Genomic DNA, 20,475 nt, shown 5'->3' on the forward strand with positions numbered 1-20,475 from the left:
AAATGCCTATCARATATTTAGTTAGCCCAAATATTTGTTTCTTTTGACCTCATGGAGATTTTTTTCAATCATACGTCTAATTTAACAAAACCTACCTACTTTTATTTATTTATTTATACTGCCTCGAAACCTTAGACACACACTGTAATAATAACAAATCATATAGGTTCCTGGTCCAAGGGTACCATTCCTCATTTTCTTTTAAATCCTGGCCACGACTTTGGGAAAAAACCTAGGGAGCTGGATATATGAAGGTAGCTCCACAGCACTCTGCACATGTCCTGGTGTTGTCACCTATCCATGATTTCCTAATTATTTTTCCTAGGTCGTGTCCAGAACAGGTTCATAGAAAAGGTTTTATAAATGCAACCAAAATCTGCTCCGTGGGAAGCYGCAGGGGCTGCCTGCAGTGCTAAGTAAGCAGGAGCCCCCGCACTGGATTCCTGGTGGGTTTAGCCCTGCCTAATTGTGGGCTCGCTCCCTGGCCTGTTTTTGGCCTCTGCCAGTTATGGGCATCTTGGACACATCTGGTACAGACTCAGGGCAYGTTTTGGAGACCTGTAGACAGTCATTGCCACTGTGCTTTGGGGCCAGGAGTTGCTCCGTGTCCTCCCGTATTCTGCAGTGTAGAAGTCGCCCCACAGGCTGCCCGTGCTTTCCTGGTGCTCCTCCAGCCCCAGTTGTGGGAGAAAGCAGAGCCCAGCCATGAAAATCCCAGACTGATCAGTGGATTGAATACAGAGAAATGGAATTTTTTTGCCCTCCTTGACACTCTCTTCCCAGCCACCCATGGGATTCCCTATGGGTATAAGTTGAAACCCAGGCAGTTCCACCTGCATGTGAGGAAGAACTTCTTYCCTGTGAGGGTGCCAGAGCCCTGGCACAGGCTGCCCAGGGAGGCTGTGGAGTCTCCTTCTCTGGAGATCTTCCCAACCTGCCTGGATGCCGCCCTGTGCCCCGTGCTCTGGGTGTCCCTGCTGGAGCAGGGGGCTGGACTGGATCATCTCCAGGGGTCCCTTCCAACCTTAGTGTGAGTCTGTCATTTGGGGCAAGTACAGTCAAGGTCCCTCATTTCCCAGGTAAAGGACATACCAAAGCCCTTGGTGTCCAGTTGGTTTTACTGTAGTACATGTTGCTTCGTGACACTTCCCAGTACTGTAGTTTGTTGTGGAGAAGCATCTTCAGTGAGTTGCGTTGCTCTCTTAAAATTTTCCATTTGTTTTACATTTTTGAGTTGTGGCCAGTATTAAAACCATGGGAAAAGCATAGCCTGCCTCCATAACATAATGATTTTCCTTGATTTGTTATCAGTTCTCATTAATAATTCCTTGGACTTGTTTCATTCCAATTTCATTGGATTTTTTTTTCTTTTTACCAAAACCAGGAATGGAGATGATGTTTGTGTTGAATTATCTATTAAAATCCCAGGATGTCACTTTTGGGGGTAAGGACTGAGGAGGCGAGGGAGCGCAGAAGCACATGGGCATGGAACAAGTCCTAATCAGGGTGCCTTAGATTATCTACGTGTGATTTAGTGCTTATCTCATAGGGGCACTTGGGAAGACCTAGGATTTCTGCTTTCGTATTTAAAGCCTTCATCTAGCTGGGTTTGTGGAAGTTTTCTGTGTAAGAAGAYCAATAATTGTATCACTTGGTCTTGCTGTTTTGTCGCAGATTGTCTTAAAAGAAATCTCTTGTATTACTAGGAGTTGTAAAAAAAAAGATAATGTATAAATATATGCTGACCCTTTTTGATGATTCTTGCTGTAATAGCCAATAATGTGTATTTGAACAAGAATAYACTGAGCAAAATCAGCCCAAAATCTATATGAAGCCTGTAGGACAACACTATCCCAGCTTAAGGGAGAGAGCTTTTAAAAACAGCAGATTTCCCTTACTGTCACAAAAGGCTGTTTGTCTACAGTACTTCAACAGCAAGTTCCAAAAGCTCCTGAGAGGTCCCCAATTCGTGTGAAATCGGTTTAACTCCAGCCTGACTCAGCACCCATGTTCCTGAATGAACACAGAATTTGTCAAAAGAAGGGGAGAATGCAGAGAAGCAGATGATGATAAAGGTACAGATTTATTATCTTTTTAATTGAGCAGCTGAAGCAGAAAGCACCTACCCCTGCTCATGAAAAGGAATCTTCCTCTTCCTGGAAGGAAATGAGCCATCCCCTGCTGTGCCCACCCAGTCCCTCTGGAATTGATCGTCCACTTTTCCGAGAGAGGTCTCCCCCAATAAAGCTGTACCTACRGATAACATACTTCTCACTTGCTTTAACCTATGGATTAGCAATATCCTGTGCTGCTCAAGGGCTTGAGCAAATAATGTTAGTTATCACTATACCTTATGCCCCTTTTTTTTCCCTGAATTTTATTGACTGACAATAWTCAGGTTGAATAGCTACAATGCATCTGTACATATCCAGAGAGGAAAGCACCATATTCAGTTAGTGACAAGCATCATGATTTCCTAACACCTAAGGCTTCAAAGACAAGGAGTGGTTCTCTATAATGCCTTTGAAGGGCAAAAAGGAAGGAAAAAGAGGGTCATCAAAGAGGCCAAGGGGCTGTGGATCCTGCAAAGAATGTGTCTCAGAGCAGTGATAAACATAAGATGCAGACTCAAGGGTGGCTTATCTGCCGTGCCCACCTAGAAGAGCACAACGTACCCCAGCGTGTCAAACTAGGGGTAAAGTGCCCAACTGTTTCACTCCATTCCACTTTTTGAGACTTAACACAACAGCAGCAAAAATGTAATGGACTTAAGGACTTAATTTAAGGAGAACTAAACTCTCTGCAGATACTGTAATTGTAAATAATGGGTAAATGTCTTAGTATTTATTGCCTACCAACACCAAATAAACAGCCTTCCTGTGACTCTTTTTTCCTTATTTTTGTAAACCTTCTCTTTCACTGCTTTATGATAACCTCAGGACTAAATGAGCATGTGGGCATTCTTAGACTGTAGATGCTGTGTATACAAGCAGTACAGCAGTATTATTAATATTAAACATCTGCAAGGTGGCAAAGAGAAGCAGCAAGTGACACTAACATTGCATCTCACATAAAGCAATGCTTTGCAGGGTCTGTGTTTCCCTTTTTGTTCTGGTTATTGGAGGACAGAAGCTCCCAAACACCTCCTGTAATTAAAGCCAGGCTTTAAGGAAGAAGTCCTTTTTTAAAAAGAAGTGATGTGGTGTCTCAGGCACCATTTCTCTGTGGGGATGGTTGCTCTGTAAGCTGTTGTGTTTACACCCTATTAATTTAAGATCCCTATTTGTCGTATTTTAGATCCCTGTTCATTCTGAGTTTGGGAATAGGTCCCACTCAGTTCCTAGAAGAAGGTTTCAAATACCTTGCAAGAGGTGCTAGGGCTAGGTCCATGTCTTAGCATCCTAGCAGGGTTCGTTTTACTGGAAAGGATATTTCCCCTTTGTGCCATTTAAGCCAGAAGAAATGCTTGACACGTGGAAAWGTTTCATACGCCGCAGGACTCGATCGTCTCATGCCCACGGGGTGCCCGCTGGCCTGACAGGAAGCCGGAGCACGCGGACGTGCCGGGGGAAGAGCAGCCAGCCGGCGCCTCCTTTACTTTTAGCGTGGGTCTAGAGCTGCYACTGGCTGGGTCAGGAGCAGCCCGCAATGTCGAGCTGGGTTTTCAGCTTAGGGCACTAAAGAGAAGAAATGATGGCCCCACCAGGAGCAAGCACTAGATTGTGACCAAAGTCGAGTTATTGGCCAAATGGGAAGGTTTGCAGGGCTGCCCGAATCTGAGCAGTGCAAAGAAGAGCAGTCCTTAATGTACGGGAGAGCTTGGTGCCATCGGAGGCAGTCCGGCATCTCCGTCAAGCTTCTTCCACGAGCTGGGGATGATCCACATGGAGGGGCTGCAAAGTAATGGCTGCTGCTGCCGCATGGAGACTGGGGCAATGCCCACGTGAAGCTTTGCAAAATTCTCATCATTCTCCACTTAAAAACTGTGGCATAAAATTTTCCAAAATACTGGCGTTTCAGATGAAGCCATAGAGACTACAAGGACTTCTGCACTCCAACAAAATGAAACTATAGCGGCAAACCAAACAGAATTTCACTCAAAATTTATCTATATTTCTGTTTTCTTCCTTTCTTTCTTTTTTAAAGACCGGTACATTTTGCCCAAGTGTTAATGCATTTRTGCCAGAGCTTGCAAAAACTGGAGCTGGCCAAGTGGCTGTCTTGCAGTCCTTACATTTTCAGTAAAAACGTGGTCCCCGGCTTTAGTTTCAGTAAATGAAGGCCGTGTACAATAGCTAAAGACAAATGTGCYTGGGAGGCTTGGGTACATTATTTCCTGTCAGCAAATCCTCCTTTTGATTTCACGTGTTCACTTTTCCACGTGGAAGCGAAGGGACAAACTGCTTTTGGTGGTTGCAGCCCCTTTGTTTTGGTCTCCTTCCTTCCTTGCAGCGGCTCACGTGGCCTGGCTGGGAGAGCCCACAATATCAGGAGATCTGTGGAAAATAACCGCGATTTTGTTGTTGTCTAATGACATCTGTGCCAGTTCAGAATCCCTTTTGATGGTGAATATCGTGTATTTGGGTGAGCTGCTTTATCCCACTTCACATGGAGGTTATTATCAGTTTTATCTCCAAGTACTCGTCCGCTGCAGCCCGAGTACAAAGCTGCCTGTAACCCCACTGCATCTGACAATGAATAGATCATTGATACCCAGCTAAGTGGAAATAATTTTCTATGGCAATGCGGAAGAATTTAAAGCCACATCACCCTAACGGCCGGTGATTTCCTGGCATTTACCGATTAAATTGGTTATTTGTGAAATGATTGCCCTGTAGCACGCACTTTAGATGGAGTGGGCAAATCCAAYGTGGTTTTTTGCAGGTTTGTATGCACTTGTTCCTCCTTACACGCATGCATAACATTTTATGTTTGTATATACATAGCATATGCAGCATATAACTGAGGTACATTAAAATACATGTAATGTTTATGCAACACTTACACATTTGACAGTCTTGCCACTGCAGATGGGAGGTTTTGAACTTCTTGTTTCACTTTTCTCAAAGTGAAATAAAACTTCCCTTTACTTTTGATTTAGCTGGAAATAMAACTTTCCTTTCCTTTTGATTTAGCTTGCTCCTTCCTGCTAGTAGAAGAAAAAAGCTTCGTGCTTTTAACTCCTATGATGTTAATTAAGTGTGTCTGAAGCTTTATCAGTTGAGTGARCCAGGAGAACATCAGTCGCATCTAAGAACTCGGAATTAATGCCAACATTGTGATTTTACTGTATTTGCAGGTAATGGTACAGACCAGCTTTGACTCTCTTACAGTGGTAGCCTTGCCTTGCTTTGCAGCCTAAACCTCTGGTAAATATTTTGCAAATTATTAGGCAACCAGTGGCAATGTATGCAATTACCTCTTCTCGTTTGGCGCCTCCATTTGATTATTTTCCTGCTATCATGTGTAACACGAAACCGTCTATTAGGAGGTTACAGAATATGTAAATATCGAACTTAGGAACAATACGTGGAGACCAGGGGACTGTTCCTCTTTCTAAAGAGGCGGCAAATAAAGGAATAATTGTTAGCCACGGCCTTTCATTTCCTCGCAAGCAGCGACTGCGTTTGCAAGCCTCCGAAACACAAGCCCACCGGTGGCACCCAAGTGGCTCCTTTCAACGCGCCTCCAAACCTCCAGCCACGTTTAACAGCTCAGATGTATTTACGGCTGTAATTGGAAACATTAATTATGATAATGCGCTGACTTCTTTTGTAACAGGCTGCTCAGGAGCCCGGCGGTGCCCCTTTTGGTCCTGCTGTAAAACATGCTTTGCAGCTTGGAGAATTTCGCTGCCTTTCGTTCTCCTTTGGGCTTTGTGGAAATTTCCTTTCCAGAAGGAAGACGTCTTTCCCCCTTCTGTGTGTGCTGATGCTTTTCCTTGCTGTCCCCGTTTGTTTTTTCCCTTCCCTCCTGGTTGTCAGTTCGGGGCCGTGTGCGAGGGCTCGCACTGACTCGGGATCTATTTGCAGGAGGAATTTGGTGCTTTGGACACAGGGCGAGCGGCGCCCACAGGGGCTCTTCCCTCTTCCCCCACTCCTCAGCAGCGGGAGCTGGCGGAGAGGGTGGGTATATCCCTGCCTTCTTCGGTGGCTCTGCTTTTAGGAGCCTTTTTGAGGTAGATTTAGCAACCTGGAAGATAAATCCGTGGCTGTTTTTGAGAGGCCTCAGTTACTGCTCTGCCYGTGTCCTGCCCTGTGAGCGAGGGCCGCCTGCGTGAGGGGGAGGCGCTTTCACGATCCCCTCCTTAGCTGTGGAAAAACAAGGCCAAGCTGTCAAGATACCTGGCTTTGCCCCGCGAGCCTTTAAAACGAGTGACAAAAGGGCTTTATTTTTGTTTTTTCTTGTTTTGTTTTTTAGAGTTGTGTTTTTCTGTGCGACGGCGGAGATTAGCCAAAAAAAAAAGTGGAATTTTTATTAGGACATGAAAAGGTCTCTAGTGACCCTTGAAAGTGGACAAAAGGGTAGCACAATAAGTGACAGAGCTCTAACGAGGGTGGAGGGCATTCCAGGAAAAAAAGAAATTAAATCCTTTAATTTTTTTTCGGCTTGCCATTTTCTGACAGCTTATCAAGTGCTTGGGACTTGTTTGTTTTGGCGTTCGGCTCGTTCATTGTGGGCAGCCGGGACTTTGTTCTTCTTTGTGGTTTCCAAAACCTGATTGTGTTTATCCTAGGCTGTGGGAAAAGTGTATATTCCTGTTTCCTTTATAAAAGTAAACGTCAGGTTTTGTATGAAATTTTATTTCCCATATTTTCCATCCCACTAATCATTATTGTTGAAATATGTCAGGCTTTGGCACATCACCCTTTGTTTTCATATGATTGTACAGATTGTGGTGTCAGTGTGTGACCCGTTAAGTCAAAAAATAAGCATGTTTGGGCTGTAGTAATTATTACTTCATAAAGTGTAGCCAAGGAACGAGCACCATGATTAAAAGGGGACTGGGATTTAATTTACTGACATTTAAATTGTTTGTAGGGTTTTCTAGCTATTGTTACTTGCCATTTTCTCACTCGGTCTAGAGAAGACAACACTAAAGACAAGCCTGTAGTCCTCAGATACCTGAAGTGTGATGGTAAGGAGAAAGGGAATTATCCGTGTTCTGTGTCTGTGAGGAGTAAGGGGAGAATGGAGGGAGTTTGGGTGCAGTAAGGGATATTTTTATCACATATTTAGAAGAAACTGTCTAATGGTGAGGATGCTGACTGCTGGGCTAAGTTGCTCATGGGGGCTCTGAAATCTCTGCACCTGGAGGATTTCAGGAGCAGGTCAGACACGCACTATTTGGGAGCGACTTAGGTTTGTTTGATCCTGCCTGGGATGTCAGACTAGAGAAAAGGTCTCTCGAGAAGATTTGCAGCCCCATTCCTAGGACTAACTGTGTGTAAAACGCTGCTTTAGTCTGCTCTCTGAGTACAGCAGTTTGCATTTTGTCCCCACCTTGTCCAGCCCGGGCCTCTGGGTTTGCCTGGGTCAGCGTGCGCGCGTCAGGACTGCGCTCCTTGCCCGGGACCTGAGCCTGGTGCCTTAACAGCACTCAGCAGAAGGGAGAAAAAGCTTTTCCAATGGAAAGAGGAGAAGACTCACAAAAGGGAAGTGCACCTCGCTGTGTTTCCCGTGTTTAGATGATAGATACTATTATATCAATAGCGTATTTTCTTTCGCATTGTCTTGTGGCTTACTGGCAATATAATATCTGAAGGATGTTTAGAAACTTCAACTTGCACAGTGGGTAACCAAACATTTTATAAGGTTATTATTTTCTCTTTTGCTCAAAGAGGCCTCGTTGGAGGTTTGCATTTTAAAAAGAGATTAAACTGGCTCTCTCATTACAGCAGAATGAAGATGATACTAAATGTGAGTAATAAGAACGCAGGATCACAGACATTTATGGATGACAAAAGCCTCGTTATTCAAAACACCGATCATTCTGCAAGCCCAAGATTGTTCTGTGTGATACATGGTCACATTTGTTTTCCTTGTTCTTCAAAGCAAATTTTATAGAATTGACTGAAGCTAAAACAAAACCTGAGTTTGAACTCGTTTTTTACACTCGTGGAGGAAATTGTTAYGTTTGATTACATGTCATTTTGTGTACTAGATTAGTTTGGATTAGTTTGAGGGCAGTGGACACACAGAAAGCGAAATTTCAGGTTGCTGAGAAGCCTCTAATTAGTTTCTACATCTGTTTCTTTCAGCGCCTTTCTCGGGATGCATCTGGAAACCTAAGCATTCAGTTTCTTGGCACAGTGGTAAGTACAGAGCAGCACCACCAAGAATTATGCTGATAGAAGCCTGCRATGCAAACAGTAGATAGATAAAGGACACTGGCAGCATGTTTAAGCCTGTGTTTGTGAGTATGGGTATTACACAGAAATGTTCAGAGCTTAAAGGCAAATCTCTGAAGCTGACTTTCAATGAATGGTGCACAGTACCTGCCTCCTGCATCTCCACTGATTGGAGATGTCCCTCATCATTGAGACTGTCCCTGCTTCATTCGCAGGAGTTGAGAGGAATAGGGCACAGACATGTAATTTTATTGCCAGGTTCTCAGGTTTTGGTGCACTTCCAGTGCTCTTTCCCAGCACCCCAACTTCCTGCTCTTTCTTGCTTCACCATGCTGTGAACCCTCACATCCCAAAGGTCTGTTGGTAACCATCATATAAAAAAAATACCTGTTTAGTGATGCAGCATGTTCTGTCCCTTCCTCTCTAGCCAAGTGTGATAGCTCTGTAGCTCACCCAGATTTACTTGCTATGGAGAAGTAGATTTAAAATTCTGTTCAGATCTTGGGCCATTTGACAGAACTTATTCAATAAAATAGATTTTCGCCTGCTATTATCCTGAGCAATGAGTTGTAACGTAGAAGCCAGAGTTTTGTTTTATTTGCTGGATGCTTAGAAACATGTGTGATTGAAGCAAGACCTTAATTCCGTGAGTTGCATGATTCAAATGGTTTTAAAGTGCTGTCACTGGATTTTTCCTCATGCACTTAAGAATAGTTTTGAAAATTAAATAAAATTTAGGTATCCTTTAAGCAGTCTTGATCGTTGCTAACAGGTTTCGTAGTGATATTAACAGAGAAAAGCCTTTGAATGTAAGTTCTCTATAGAACKTGGTCCTGACATCTCCATGCCCTAGGTATTCTGGACAAAAACAGATGAAGATTGCATGTGACAATGCCTTCATTTTATTTGCTTGTGATTAGTTTCTTCCACAAGTCCTATGAAGCCATTTGGAGGAGGTGTAATGAGTTAGGAGTGAACTTGCTAAGAATACATGTGGACTTGCACGTTCTTTTCTGGGGATGAAAAGTGCCATAGTATTTTTTTCTTTAAATACATTTACATACATATGAATGTGTGTGTGTCCTGTTCAAACAGAGTGGTAGTTATAAATAAAAAAGAAAAGTAAGTTTGGAGGCAGCAGTGTGCCCTGGTGGCCAGGAAGGCCAACGGGATCCTGGGGTGCATGAAGAAGAGCGTCTCCAGCAGGTCGAGGGAAGTGATCATCCCCCTCTACTCAGCCCTGGTGAGGCCACATCTGGAGTACTGTGTCCAGTTCTGGGCTCCCCAGTACAAGAGGGATGTGGAGCTGCTGGAGAGAGTCCAGCACAGGGCTACGAGGATGATCAGGGGCCTGGAACATCTGCCCTATGAGCAAAGGCTGAGAGAGCTGGGCCTGTTCAGCCTGGAGAAGAGAAGGCTGAGGGGGGACCTGATCAGTGTCTATAAATACCTCAAGGGAGGCAGTGAGGAGGAGGGGGCGGCCTCTTTTCAGTGGTGGACAGCGATAGGACTGGAGGAAACGGCCACAAGCTGAGGCACCAAAAGTTCCACAGGAACTTGAGAAAACATTTCTTGACAGGGAGGGTGCCAGAGCCCTGGCACAGGCTGCCCAGGGAGGCTGTGGAGTCTCCTTCTCTGGAGATCTTCCCAAGCCGCCTGGATGCCGCCCTGTGCCCCGTGCTCTGGGTGTCCCTGCTGGAGCAGGGGGTTGGACTGGATSATCTCTAGAGATTCCTTCCAACCTCAACCATTCTGGGATTCTGTGATTTGTGATGTTGCTTCCTCCAACATGGGCAAGGTTGCTGCTATCTGATCCGATGGCCTTCTGTGATTAGAAAGTAATTATTCCAAGTAGATAAGATATAAACTCCAATGCAGCTTGGTAAAGTAATATTGAAAATATCTTATTAATCAACACTCTGTGGATAGGTGCTGCAGTGCTGTGAAAATTCTAATTATTTAGTGACATTGAAAATAACTTTTTTAAAGKGACATATAAAACCATTGCGTGTTCATACATTAGAAGTGCCACAGACACCCCCTTAAAGATTAAAACTCTTGTACTGAATCATGCACAAAAGGAAAGCAAGGCAAAAGAGGCCACGGTTTTGATTTACTTTCACTATTGGGATATTAGCGATAAAACAGTTAAAACGTAGATAGACTGACAGATATGAGAGCTAGTGGATATATATCAAATCTTACTGATGGGCTTATATGATGTTTCTTGGATCCTAGTTATTTGGGCTAAGTGATTAACACTGAAGTTCTCAAGGGAGCTCAAAGGAAAAGCCTTTAGTACTTTATTCACAGGCTGTGATTCAAGTCAAGTTACACATATATCTTGCTGGTTAAATCCAGAGAGAGAACTTCCGTGAGCAGCGTAGAGAAGCAGTAATAAATCCACTTCCCAGGCTCTTCGTGTTCAGAAGCAGAAATAATGGCTGGGGTCCTCCAGAGCAGTGGGCAGCACCAATGCTTGGCCAGGTTGAAGGCAGAGGGCTCCAGAAATCCTTGCACAGAGGGTTTGGTCTGGCTCCTCTTTTCCCACAAACCCCAGTCCAGAGTTTGTGTCCATATTTCCCACAGTTCTAGCCTGCTGGGCTCGTCCTCCTTTTTCCTTGAAAGGGATTTACTTCTTTATCTTAATTTGCTTCTTGCTTTCTTAGGACTTCAACATACTGCCCTTAATTTAGACACGTGATGGGGGAGGAATAGCTTTTCTCTGCAATAAGATCCTCCACATCTTGTCTATGCATACAGACCTGTGTAGTCTAACACGTGTGTACCTGAGTGTATATGTGTACATGTATGCAGAAAGTGTAAATGATCAGTCAGAAAAGATTGGCGTCTCCAGGGAAGGCYCTCAGGTTGTTTGCTCACCATTGTGTACATCTTACTAAGCCTTTACTAACACAGAAGCGCCATCAAGACAATCTAGACGTGTGAAAGGAATATTTAGCAGTAAGAAACTCGGGTTTCTCATTGCTATTATATTGTATTATTATGAATGTAATCAGGTTGTAAAATTAGAAAACTAGCATTCTGCTCTTTTTTGTTTTTATCTTAGAAGAACCTACGTGTAGCTGTGAGCTTTGAGCTGCGCTGCTTGTGACAGGGGCAGATTTGGATGGTGCTTGAGTGGTGGCGAGCAGCACGGTGCTGCGGTGCACACACCGCTGCCCTGTCCCTCAAAACGTGTTTTTAGAACCAGCTGATMCCTCGCTTAACCAGAAGGGCAGCAGCTTAGGTAAACAGCTTCCCTTGATTTTGTGACATGAGAGAGGGGAAGCAGTTCTGCTGCTGGATGTTGCCAAGACCCAAGGCTGTGCTTCAGGAAGCCGGTTGACACGCTGAGGAGAACTGAAAGGTTTGTTCCTCTGCTGCACATCTCCTTTGTATCCCATWTAGCTAGTTGAAGGACAGGGAAAACTACATTCCAGCGGAAAGACAGCAGTTTAATATGAATCCAGCTGCATAACATATGACAAGCATGTGGACAGTAGCACGAGTAGTTCTGTTAATGTGGCAGCAAAGAGGCATATTTCTGTTGTTTCAAAGGAGAGTGGGGAAAATCACACTGCTCCTCCCAGTGAAATCACAGCTTTGAATGTCTGCTGCTAGCATCGTTCAGGGGGGCTGCGTGACTATTTAATAGTGTTTTCATTCCTTTCWGGTCATGACTAGGAATTCTTTGTCCCTTGAGCCTTGCTCCTCTCTTCAGATTCTAGTGGCAGCTAGAGAGCGTGTTTGCTGCAGAATGGTTTTCAGCAGAGTGTTAAGAGGGGCACGGATGGTATAGGAAGGACTCCCATATGCTACTGGAGAACATGAAAAGATATTTCTGCCCAAAGAGCAAGCAACTGTTGTAGTCTTTTAGCTGTAAGAATTGGATGATGAATAGGAAACTACACTGATTTGTTTTAATTTTTTTGAGCTGATGATAACATTTTGAGTACTAATTAAATTATTTCAGAAGGAATCCTGCTTATAGTACCGAGGCGCTGCAAGGCTGTTTGCAGCCTTATTGCTTTGCTGTGGTGGGCATTACTAGATATCATGTGGTCACTGAGTAGCTRTTCTGGCACTTTCAGTGAGAATTAGTTTATTTGGTAATATCCTTACTATAACACAGAATAATCTTATTGTGTTGTATGTTCTAAAAGAAAAGGGAAGGAAGACAATCTGTGCTTCAGGTGAATGGCCAGAACCACGTCCCAAGGCAATATTGCCTGGAACAAGAAGATGGCACTTCCTGGGCCCTCTCTGCTGTGGAATACACAGCTGATCTAAGTGGGTTGGTAACAAACAAAAGTCCTATTAAAACAAATACGAGGGTGTAATCACCATCCTCTGTCAGTCCCATCCTCGATGGAGGGCTCTTTGCCACCTCTGCTTTACAAAACATCTGCAGTTCGGCTGGAGAGGTGTGGGCCCTTGCATGGTTGCTCATAAATAGCTAATGCTGAGCTTCCCTCTMTATTTTTTGACACTTCTTTAATGTCATGCAGAGATCCTTCCTCCCGTTGCCTCTGCATCTGCAGACCCACACTGAAAGCAGTTGGCTTAAGAGAACTAGTCTCTGTCAAGCCTAGCTTACATTCTTACTTAGCATACATTCTAGTATGCTTTTTACTTACTTAGCACACATTCTAGTACAACTGTCACCATTCACTATCAATAATTTTTTATACTTTCTTACCTATCCTACACAGTCAAGGTTCATTAATTATCTGTATTGTTTATGAAGCTGGTTGGAAATGGACAGTTATTATATAGAGGCATTCCTCCATATTTTCACCTCTACTTTTGGGGTTTCTTGTATGCAGGGTAGGCCTAAGAGCTGGATCACAGGTCAAGGTATTTGCTCTACTTCTCTCTGCTGGCTCCTCTTCTCACTCCCCCCTGCCATGATTTGTCTGCTTTTGCTTCAACAGCAAACTTTCAACTTTCCTGTCCTATTACTGAGGCTTGCAAATTGTCCAGAAACTTTTCCATCTCCTTATAATCTCATCAGCTTCCAGACGGTTTCCTTCTTTTTTCCTCCTTCCTCCATTCCGGCAAAGTCCAATTAAATTGCAATAAAGGTGGGAAGCTTTGACTGTATGAGCCTGTGATTTAGCTTACAATGATGAATGTTTAACAATGTGCTTCTTTCACCCTTACAAATCATTGCAGTTAACAGGTTTTCCTTCTTTCTGCATTCCTTTCTATGTGTGACACTTCTGAGACTTTAGATACTGAAGGTTTATGGAGACTTTCAAACATCAGTTAAAAACCTGCAAAGGATGCAAAGGATACAAAGGTTACAGCTATTGGAATATGTAGAGTATTAACAAGAAAATAAGTATGGTCTGTGGTCTAAGAAGTGTTTATTTTGCAAAGTACTGTCTTTTTTTGTTGTTGTTATTCCTCTCTTTCCTCACAGCCCTTAAGATCAGGGTCCCTGCTGATCTAAAGGGAGTTCTACTGTTGCAGAGGGTTTTTTTCCCGTTCCACCCGGCGTCAGAGGCGCCAGAAGCACCTACGTGCTCTACCTTCCAGTCGCAGAGCAGCTGTCAGAGGAATTACAGCAGTGCAGAAAGTGCTCCCGGGGAAAGCAGGCATTCGGTTAAGGCAGCATTAACTTCTGCGTGTAGCTTCCGAGCATGGACTGCAGGAATCCTGCAAGTGGCTGCAAGCTTCTGCAGAAGCAGGTCTTGGATTCTCAGTTAAGATCTCATAAGCAGAGAACAGGTCCTACAGCATGGATTTAGCTTGGCAAGGAGGGAGGCTTAGGCCCACCGTAATCGTTTTAGCTCCCGTGCTCTGGATGATCCTGTGCCACACATCTGCCCACTTCTCTTTCAATGCCCTTACATGTTTGCACATTTTTAAGCATAAAGTATGATGGAGATATTAAAGCTGTCAAAAGAGCTTGAGAGATTTAGGAATACCAGCGATACTGAAAGCCACATCATGAAATCCCTTAGAATATTTTGGAAATGTTGTTGAGGATCCTTTTCAGAAGGAGGCGAAAGGAAGCGCTTGGCATTCCTTCTGCATTTTGCCACGTTGACTTAAAGCAAGACTTGTGCATATTTCTGACAGGTGAATCCTGTGTGCCTAGTATGAGTGCCACTGGGTTGTTCAAACTTGGGCTAAGGTGGAGAAGGACATCCCTTTGCGGGATGGAGCTAACGTTATCTCCAAGGTGAAAAAGAGCAGTTCTTAAAATGCTGGATGCCGAAGCTGGATCAGCAGGGGAGGGAAGGGAGAGATCTCAGAGGGAGGACACAGACCTGCAGGCCCCGCAGGAGAACTCCTGASCATCCGTGGCTGGGGGCTGCTCAGGTGAGAGGCACCGGTGTGGAGGTGAGAGCCTGCCCCTGCGCCGGCCCCCGGGCMCACACGGGCTGGCCACGCGTGCCCCATGCACTCCGAGAGAGCTGGACCTCCCTGCTCTTTCTGCAAATTTGGGCCAGATTAATCAGCAGATTAATTTGGGGCAGAGGGGGTAATGGGAAGGAATGAGCGGGGATTGACAGGCAGGCAGAAATCACGATTGCRAACCTCGCTTTCTTACAAAGCCAGGCTAGAAGTGGCCTTTGCTTCTGCATTAAGTTGCTGTAATTTATAGAGAAAATATGTAATGGCATCATAACCAGCTCAGAATTCCCTAGAACGCCCTTAATATCTCTGGATTCTGTAATGTAGACACTCTGTAGCATAATGGTATTAACATATAATAAATGTTAATTTATTTTTTTCCCCTTTCTCTTTCTGAAGAGAAACAAATGGGAAAAAAGAAAGGTCTTCTGATTTTCCATACTTCATTCGATAGGTTCTTACTCCTCTTGCTAATATTCCCTAACACAGCAAGGGTTGACCATGGTTGATTCTCCTGTCACTTTTGGRGACACTAGTTGACAGTGGAGTGTAGCTCAAATGATTTTATTTGGTAGACCAAAAATTGCTGTGTTCACATTAAATTCTTTGTTTTGCAAAATTTGCTTTTGCCAAAAAAATGGAGTGTGGATTTCTTTTAAAACCATATCAAGACTGTTACATCATAATAAGGATCTAGAATTTTGTTCCTGAAGATGATGGCTGTTGCCAAATAATAAGCATATGTGTAGCCTGTGTTTTTAAACAGCTTTTTGATGGCTGCTGCTTTGGTGGATACCCAAGAACCGTTTAGGAGGTATTAATTTATGTGGCTTTGAAGCTTAACCAGGGATCCTAATGAAACAAAGGCACGACGAAGTTAGTAAAGCTAATTTAAATCTCCRAATGAATGAAAATTTTAAATTAACTTTTTATTGATAATAAATTTGCTTTGCTTCCCATTAGTCTTCTAAGCTTCAGTGGTATTATCAGTAAAATAAACATGTTTTACAAAGATTTAACATTAAAAATGCTATTAATATGACCCTTGGTACCCCAGCACAATTAGATTTCAAAGTGAGCATTTAGGCTGTAACAGCGATTAATGACAACCATCGAAAACAATTTTGAACTCCATCAGTTTAACTCAGGAGGGTAAACTTAATATGATAATTTATCTAGTGGAATTGTATCAGCTTAGCAGGAAAGCATGCAAATGTGTGACCCTTACCTAGGCTCTAAATGGCTGCTGTGCTGATAGATTTATCAGTTCCATTAAAGAACTTGAGGGAACTTTGGAATTTCAGCAATTGTTCCCTTGGAGGCTGAAAACCCAACCTGATCTCATACTGGGACCATTCTGGTCTGCGTATTTCCATAATTTGCCTTTGCTCCTGATATGACAGCAAGGCGCAAATAACTGTTTCTAATAATATCCAATGGAGTTGTGGAGGACAGCATTTTAATGCAGGAAAAGACCTCCCCGTGGGGTTGTTATTGCCACTATAGAACAGCAGTTACACAGTTGCAACAATAGTCTCTTAATTGATTCGTTTAATTAGCAAGAGATGAAGCTTGGGCCGCGTCTTGTCATCTGTTGTGGCGGGGGCGGCTCCGGCGGAGCCTCCGCGTTGGCGGCGCCCGCCGTTCCCGGGAAGGGCCGCGTCCCAAACGCGCTCCCGCTCGCGGGGAACTCGAATTCCCGCGTTGGGATTTTGGGCTTGGGCTCTCGGTGGGTGCGGGGTTGCAAAGGGAGCAGCCCCTCGTGCAGAGTTTACAGCCAAGCATCGTTYCACTGGTGGAGGGGGGAAGTCTTAATCCAGATAGGCCTGGCATTTCTAACCTAAATATGCAAATCTAAGTATTATAGGAATTGTGGATTATTTGGGGCATCGGTATTGTACCAGTTGACTAGATCTACTTGGAAGAAATAGGGTCAGATTAGTGAAACTGGCCATCTGCCTGCTGATTGCTTTTTAGTGGCATTTTTGTTTCCCGGCTGGATAAACAAGGAGCTGCCCGGCCACATGGTCCCGCGGAGGAGGCGCGTGTAAAAGAGGGCGGCTTTGGGGCTGCTCTTCCCCAGAGGACTTCCACATGCAGGCCTGGGCTGGGCTTGCTTCTGCGAAGCGAAGCCATTGCCCATTCAAGCCCATTTTCCTTAAATTTTGAATGTATGTAAATAAATATATCTATATAAAGGTATATAAAAACATTGGAGCTTCAGCTTGTTTTTTTCCTCCTCCTCTTGGCTTAGTTTTGTCTTCTGTTCAAGGTTATTCTTCCTTATGGAAGGAAATGTTTCTAGAGGAGGACAAACTTCTTGGTAAATGCTAATTAAGAAAATGAAGGTTACATTGGCATAATTCCATTGTCATCACAGTGACTTAAAATAAAGGCTGTCTTATTAATCTAAAATAAATTAGAGTGGGAAGCAAGTGAGTCTATGTATGTAAAACACTTGAGATCACTGCTCTTAGTCTATTTTAATTTTTTAACACCTGTACATTTTATTTTTATTTTACTTATTTTATATTTTTTATTTTATTTTATTTTATTTTATTTTATTTTATTTTATTTTATTTTATTTTATTTTATTTCATTTTATTTCATTTTATTTCATTTCATTTCATTTCATTTCATTTCATTTCATTTTTTACATTATTTCAGTTTTTACATTGTTTCATTTTTTACATTATTTCATTTTTTAATTGTGTTGGAGATGCCATCTCATTTGGGAGGCCAGTGGTGCTCTCAATCTATATAGCAAAGGGAAAAGGTTCTCTTACAGTAGGTGTCTCTTTTAGGACAATTTAAACAAAGATTTAGCCTACTTGTCATTAAAKATCCCATGGTAATTTCCACAAGGCTCTGAGATCACTTCATGTTCCGAGAGCTTTGGCCAAAGTCCACTTTGTGTAATTACCTTCTGTCTACATAAATCCCCACTGCAATTTTAGCTGTATTGGGTACTTTTCACTTCCTGTGCTAAATAATTAAAATATTGCTGTACACTGTTCATGCTTATTGTGAGTTGCATCCTAAATTCAAGTAAAGAGATTTCTGTAAATCACCATAGTGATTTTTTTCCCGTTGCTTAACCACTAGTCTAYGGAGGGAAAAATAAAGGACAAGTAGAATATCAAATTCAGCTCACAAACAGACTGAACAACCTGAATTTTTGCACTTCCCCATTTCATTGCGCTTTGGTTGTTGATGAGCTAAAATCCCTCCACGGCTAGGGCCATCACCAAGGGAAAAGGCCAGCTCTGAGACCATGGCAGAGGTCAGGCTTAACACAACACACTGTGCTTTGAAGCAGGTAGGAGGCCARTGCAGGCCTCTGTCAGGAGGTGCTCAGTCGTCTTTGGTTTGCAGATCATTCTTTTTTTGTTCCCACAGCTGAAACCTTTATATATTATAAGCCTGGGTATTTGTCTCTCATCTCCACTAAAACTGGTCCCAGTTCCTCTTTCTGGATGACTTTCATGGGATCTAGTGCATGTGTTTGGCAGTTTGCCTCTGCTTTTCTGTGTTATCTCTTCTTTGATAGGCCTTATTACATCAAATTTAGTCTTTCTGTCTTCACCACCAAAGCCTTATATTATTTTGTTCTGCTCCATGTCAGTCCATTTCTTTTCACTTTTTTCATGTTTTTCCTGCTGTATTTATCTTTCCCATTAGTTCTCAAACTGCTCCTATTTGCACCAGTTACGCTCTCCTTTATCAAGCTTTTTAAGAACACTTTTTTTGTTGTTTTGTTTTGCTAGAGAGATATATGGGTTAGGAGGAGAGAGAGTGTGAATCTGATATTAAACAAATGCTGTAAGCAGCATTTAGGAGAAGCATGAGGATAAGAATAAACTAAAAAATATTACTGTGCATCAGCAAAGCGTGACAGCTCGTGGAGCTAATTTTGAAGCACTGCAGACAGGGAACACCAGGGACCTTCCTCTAAGACAGACCTGTTGTTTCCCTCTACTTGTGGATCTGTCAGTGTCCAGGGTCCAGTTTACACATTGCTCCTGGAACCTAATATTAGGTAGATGTTCAGTAGATGTTTTGAAGCTCTGCATATATTCGCCGTGTTGTTTACGGAATATAGGTGAGTAATACGGGAAATTAATTTTCCAAGAAGGAACAGGCAGTTAATTTCACTTCTCAGGAAACTTATATTCTCTTCTGTGTGCACTGGCAGCTGCCAGGTACCCTGCAAATTACATTGGGAATGTAATCTGAGGAGCAGGAGCGCACACTGCTGTGAGCAGCCCCCCTTCATTTCATTCGAGCCGTTTGATGCTGAAGCTGTGCCCACAGCGAGCGCGGGGCMGGGCAGCTGCAGCAGGCAGCATCGTGCCTGTGTGACCATCTCCCAGCCCCAGGGTCACGTCTTGGAGAGGTGCCACGTTGGCAGGGTGCGCAGGAAGTATTAGCACAGCAAAGTGTGTTAGGAGCAGCAGAACCTCAACAAGGTTCTTCCTGCATCCGATGATAATTGTTTGACCGAAGGGAGAAGAGGGAGGTCAGGGCGGTGCAGATGAAAGGGAAAAGCCCRCGCTATTGTAAGAGCAGTGAAAACAAACTGCCCCGGTGCCAAAGAGCTTCAGTGCCGATGACAGAGCAGGGCCGAGCGGAGCACAGGAATATTCCATCGAGGCTGTGTGGCCCTGTTGGCAGCAGGGCCGTGGTGGTGGCCTCTGTGGCCACTGCTGTCCTGTCCCGTCCCAGCATCGCAGTGATTTCTCCTGACAGGCCCTCCCAGCAGCTCGCACTGCCTTCTTTCATGTCAGTCTTTATAGAAGAGGAAAAACAAAGGCATTTGAGTTTTAAAATACTTACATTAGCCTTCTGCTGCAAGTCTTTGGGTGTTCCTTGTTTTCATTTCATTTCTTTTTTTCTTTTTTTTTTTTTTTCCCTGTTATTTTGTTTCTTTCTCCCTAGGTCTGCCTTTTAATATCTTTTAGCTATAGAAGAGCCCCAGGGAAGCACTCCCTTAATTTTGCAAGTCCCAAGCCCTGTGGTAGCATTTAACAAATACTCAGTGAGCAGAACAATCCAACGTGGTCTCTGTACCAAAGCCAAACCTGGACAGAGCTTCAAGGAGATCAGAGACATATCCTGAAAGGCATCTGCTCCGCAGCCTATTTTTGACAGACTTACTCAGAAAAGGCATATGTGAAGTAAAGATGGAAATAGCCTTGTTATTGACACCAGTGATGGCTTTTATGAGGCACGCATTATACTGGTGTTACTTGTAAAGCAGAATGTACCTTTGAGAACTTGAAAAGTATCTCAAGATGCTGGAGAGTGCTGAGATTTTCCAATGCTGAAATGATGGCAAGGTTAGAACACAGAAGTTTACTGTTTCCTAATTTATCTTAAATGGCCAAATTGAAAGGTAATATGTTACTTGTGAAAGAGCTGTACAAATGCAGTCACACTCTTGGAGAGGCCAGAGGGGAATCTCATAGAATCACAGATCCCTTGAAGTTGGCAGGGACCTCTGCAGATCCTCTAGTCCAATCCCTCCGACCTAAGCAGGGTCAATGAGAACAGGTCACCTGAACTATGTCCATTTCCAAGGATGAAGACCCCCCAACTCTACCTCTCCACAATGTGTTCAGTGATTTTATGAATTTCCAGGTATACTTAGAGGCATTACAGGGCAGAGAAAACCAGGACAAGCACTTCTAGGGCTGAGGTAATGGTGAGTTTAAAAAGGAATAATCACTCTTTACAAGAGCTCATATGACTGCAC

The 20,475-nt window shown here is 43.5% G+C and overlaps 1 protein-coding gene across 2 annotated transcripts in view; it reads left to right on the forward strand.

Moving 5' to 3' along the window:
* The window catches only part of PCCA (propionyl-CoA carboxylase subunit alpha), a 252,797-nt gene that overhangs the window by 192,191 nt on the left and 40,131 nt on the right, over positions 1-20,475 (forward strand). For both annotated transcript variants that reach the window (XM_026038336.1, XM_026038337.1), the window contains one exon: positions 8,262-8,315. In XM_026038336.1, the coding sequence (XP_025894121.1) occupies positions 8,262-8,315 (54 nt within the window). The remainder of the gene's footprint in view (positions 1-8,261; positions 8,316-20,475) is intronic.

Source organism: Nothoprocta perdicaria, unplaced genomic scaffold (genome assembly GCF_003342845.1).
Source record: "Nothoprocta perdicaria isolate Ctin4 unplaced genomic scaffold, notPer1 scaffold_208, whole genome shotgun sequence".
NCBI classification, from domain to species: Eukaryota; Metazoa; Chordata; class Aves; order Tinamiformes; family Tinamidae; genus Nothoprocta; species Nothoprocta perdicaria.